The 4,033-nt window shown below is 50.1% G+C and overlaps 1 protein-coding gene across 1 annotated transcript in view; it reads right to left on the reverse strand.

The window, feature by feature from the left end:
* LOC107109409 (keratin, type II cytoskeletal 8-like) overlaps positions 1 to 4,033 on the reverse strand; it is a 27,778-nt gene that overhangs the window by 11,818 nt on the left and 11,927 nt on the right. The window contains exons 3-5 of the mRNA XM_015410021.1: positions 2,946 to 3,032; positions 1,030 to 1,125; positions 619 to 783 (exon numbers count right to left, since the gene is read on the reverse strand). Coding sequence (XP_015265507.1) covers positions 619 to 783; positions 1,030 to 1,125; positions 2,946 to 3,032 — 348 coding nt within the window. The remainder of the gene's footprint in view (positions 1 to 618; positions 784 to 1,029; positions 1,126 to 2,945; positions 3,033 to 4,033) is intronic.

Here is a 4,033-nt window from a genome sequence, read left to right on the forward strand (position 1 = left end):
GGGGGAGGGAGTTTGAGGTGTGGAATGGAGTGAAGTCCAATCAGCTTCCATATGCAAATGACCTTGAAACGCTGGCCCAATCAGAGAAGAGTGGGCTGAAGCGGCCCAGCCGTAGAAGCCCCGTCCCTGTGCTCAGTCTGCAGATGGTCCTCTCCTGTCAGAGGCCCAGAGCAGACTGAGCTGAACATTCTGGCCGGGGCTGACAGGCAACCCAGCCAGCATCTTCTGACTGACAGTTCAAGCCTCCAAACACTGTTGGTGTGAATTGAAACGTTGGGCCCCACTACGGCTTTATATATAAGGGAGAGATGATAAATACTCATACACATTTAGAATGTTCAGTGTTATATCAGAGGGAAGGAGAGGGACAGGTGCACTTGACCACATATCCAACAGGGCTATTTTTCTGGGGGAATGCACCAGAATGGAGTTCCGGAACTTCTTCGACAAAATTCTTTTAAAAATGTTTAAAAGTTCATGAGTTTTCAGTATACAGGTTGAAAACTTCCTATCCCTCTTGAGAGTTCTGGCACCTCTTTTTTTTTTCTTTTTTTTTAAAAAAAGCCCTGAATGTGACAGCACAGTTTGAAAGGCAGGTGAGGTAAATGTGCCACTCACCTTGTTCTTGTACCACTGTTCAGCCTCATCCCGGCTTTTAGCCGCCATGACCTGGTATTGTGCCTTCACTTCATCAATAACATGCTTCATCTCCAACTGCCGGTTGTTGTCCATCTCCACAGTTACCATCGTGTTTTGTATCTGAGACTGTAATTCCCGGATTTCCTGGAAGGAAGGGAATAACCATTTTATATTTGAATCTAGGACTAGCTCTAACAGCAAAATTGAAGACAGAGCAGGTTATTCCAAATACTGACTCAGCCAGTTCTCTCCTCAGTGCTCTTCTTGAGTTGGAGCACCTACTCAGAGCTGGAACTGAGGGACAAAAATCCTTCTCTGTTCCTCCTTCCTCACTGACTTCCACCATCAATAGCAAACCCATTGAGCATCCTTCCTCAATTTGCCACTCACCTCATCACACAGCTGCTTCAGGTACTTGATTTCATTGGAGATGCTCTCAAGTTTGGACTCAACATCCACTTTCTGCAAGTAGATATCATCCAGGTCCTGAAAATGCAAGTGAGAAGTAATCAGCAAGCCTCATGCTGTGGCCAGAACCAGATTTCTGTCAGTGACTGTCAAATATTTTAAATGCTGAGACTGAACTGTTGAGATTTCTAGTTCATTGAGCGGATGCATCTAGTTTGCAAAACCCAAATGACAGGCATCCATGGCCTGTGGTGATCCTCCAGGAACCTGTGCCTTGGTGTTATCTTGGGGCCACTATAGTAAGAACAATCCACACAAAAGGAGAACGCGCAAACTGTGCAACACAGCTTCTTTTTTTTTGGGGGGGGGTGTTTCATCCAGTTTTCTTTGTGTGCTTCCCTAACAATGCTATTCTATACACAATTACTCAGTGGATTTAGACCAGAGTAACTCTACATAGGATTACACTGTAAGAATCCCAAACTAACATGCCATATGCCCAGGGGTTATTTCCTGCGGGAACGCACAGGAGCGGAGCTCTGGCAGTAAGGAGGCCAGGGGGTAGGCACATGCAACAAGACCCGTCCCCTGCTCCCAGCAGCCCTCAGTCAGGCCATGAGGAGCAAGAAGCAACCAGGTAAGTTGCAGAGCCCCCCCCCCCGCCGCCTTCAGATACAAGCTCTCTCTCCTCTGTGAGGGCAGATCTACGCGTTCCCCCCCATAGCTAGCAACCTACAACAGTCCAGTGGAGCCTGAGCGGTGGGTGTTGCCTTCTGACACACTTCTGGTGATGTCAGGGGGCGTGGCATATGCAAATAAATTATGCTAATAAGTTATGCTAATGAGATCCTGCACCTCTTTTTCTACGAGATGACCCCTGCATATGCCCCTCCTGGAGTGCACAGACCACCTCTGTGCCACAAATGAGCAACTTGAGAATCTAGGCCTTCACTTTTTGAAATCAAGTTGGTCCCTGCCACACGGGGGTGGGGGGGAATGCGCAGCCAAAGTACAGCTTTTGGAAGCTGCACCAAAATAGACACGCCACGGCGGGATCCCATGTATCCCCTGAGCCACGGGGCCGTTGCTCCGGAAGCCACGGTCTGGAGACCGATTCAGCCGGCTGCACGTGCATCCACAGTTCGGCCAGGAGCCGGGGATGCGCCGGCAGAAGGCCGCACCGGCGATCCCACGGCCAGGCTTTGATGCGGCATGCTGGAAAAACCACCTCCGTAGGTGGTTTATTTTTCCTGTGGCTTTTCGGGTGAAGGGCCGGATCGGGGACGGGTGCGCAACGCTTCCCAGATGTTGCGGTGGGATCGCGCCCGTTTGCTGCGCCCCCGGTCCGTCCCTCTCCCGGCCCAAAACTGTTCGTGTGACCGGGGCCATAGTACCCTTATGATAACGCTCTTCAGTCCTGCATAAGCATGTCCGTCTGTATTCCCTCTAGGTGGGTGAAGGCAGGAAATGCACAACTGATGCAAACACCACTCACCTTAGCTAAGCTAACCCTGACCTTAACCTAGACTGTATGCAGTATGAACCTTTGCTTTTCAGAGGTGGAGCCACACAGAGTCTTGAGAAAAGAACACTAAGCAGCCTGCAGCAGATCTCCCCTCTGTTCCAAAGAGGGGCAGTAAATAACACAGGGACTTCTGTCTGACCATCAGATGTGGGCAGGCACAGAAGAGGGAGAAAGTAAGTACGCGTATCTGAGGTTGGTGAAGGAAGAGAAGGCTGGGAAGCAGTTTCAACCTTGATAACAGCCAGCATGACCTTTGAACAAGGGGCTTTGTGGATTCTGCAGCAGCAAATAGCACTGGACTGGTAACTAGGGAACCCCGCCCTACCGAATCTTTTAGGAATAAGCGACTGCTCTGTTCACATTAGGAACCCACCTTCTTGGTCACTACAAATTCATTCTCCAGTTGATTCCGCCGGTTGATCTCATCTTCATACCTATAGGTCAAGAGCAGAGATGCTGACTATGATGTGCAGGAGGGAGAATTGCGCAGACAACATAATTAGCAAGTTGGGTGATTAATGCTAAAGTCAGTGTGCTATTTTACCAGTTCCTTCCTCTCCAGTTTCCCCTTCCAGCCTCCATAGTTTGTCCTTTAAGCATTTGCCTGTCATGTCCTCTTACACATCTCGATTTGTGATCTCTAGGCAGCCAAGTAATGCTGGTCAGCGTTGCCCATTCCTGACTGTGCTACTTTCCTGTCTTCGAAATACCGGAAGGGTTCCAGTTAGGATAGGCCTAGGAACTACCTCGTCTTGATTACAGTCAGGGGTCATTTCCTGCAGGAGCGCACAGGAGCGGAGCTCCAGTCAGCGTTGACTATTCCTGACTGTGCTACTTTCCTGTCTTCGAAATACCGGAAGGGTTCCAGTTAGGATAGGCCTAGGAACTACCTCGTCTTGATTACAGTCAGGGGTCATTTCCTGCAGGAGCGCACAGGAGCGGAGCTCCAGCAGTAAAGAGCCCAGGGGGCGGGCACATGCAACAAGCCCCACCCCCTGCTCCCAGCAGCCCTCAGGCAGAGCAAGAAGCAGCCAGGTAAGTTTTTTGGGGGCACCCTCCCGGCCCTCTGGCCCAAAACAGTCCAGTGGCACCTTTAAGACCAAGTTTTATTCAGGTACAAGCTCTCCCTCCTCTGCGAGGGACAGATCTGCACTGCACGTCCCGTCCCCCCCAATAGCTAGCAATCCACAACAGTCCAGTGGAGCCTGAGTGGTGGGTATTGCCTTCTGATACACTTCCAGTGACATCAGGGGGTGTGGCCTATGCAAATAAGTTATGCTAATGAGTTGTGCTAATGAGCTCCTGCACCTCTTTTTCTACGAAATGACCCCTGATGACAGTCACGGAAGAACTAGAAACCAGCTACAAACAGGAGGAAAGGGATACCATATGCCTTTCTCCTCAGTAGAATGGCTTGTTGAGGCAGCTAGAAAATCACCTGTATGATGTGCAGCCAGACCT

The sequence above is a fragment of the Gekko japonicus genome, unplaced genomic scaffold (assembly GCF_001447785.1).
Source record: "Gekko japonicus isolate JY-2015 unplaced genomic scaffold, Gekko_japonicus_V1.1 scaffold219, whole genome shotgun sequence".
NCBI classification, from domain to species: domain Eukaryota; kingdom Metazoa; phylum Chordata; class Lepidosauria; order Squamata; family Gekkonidae; genus Gekko; species Gekko japonicus.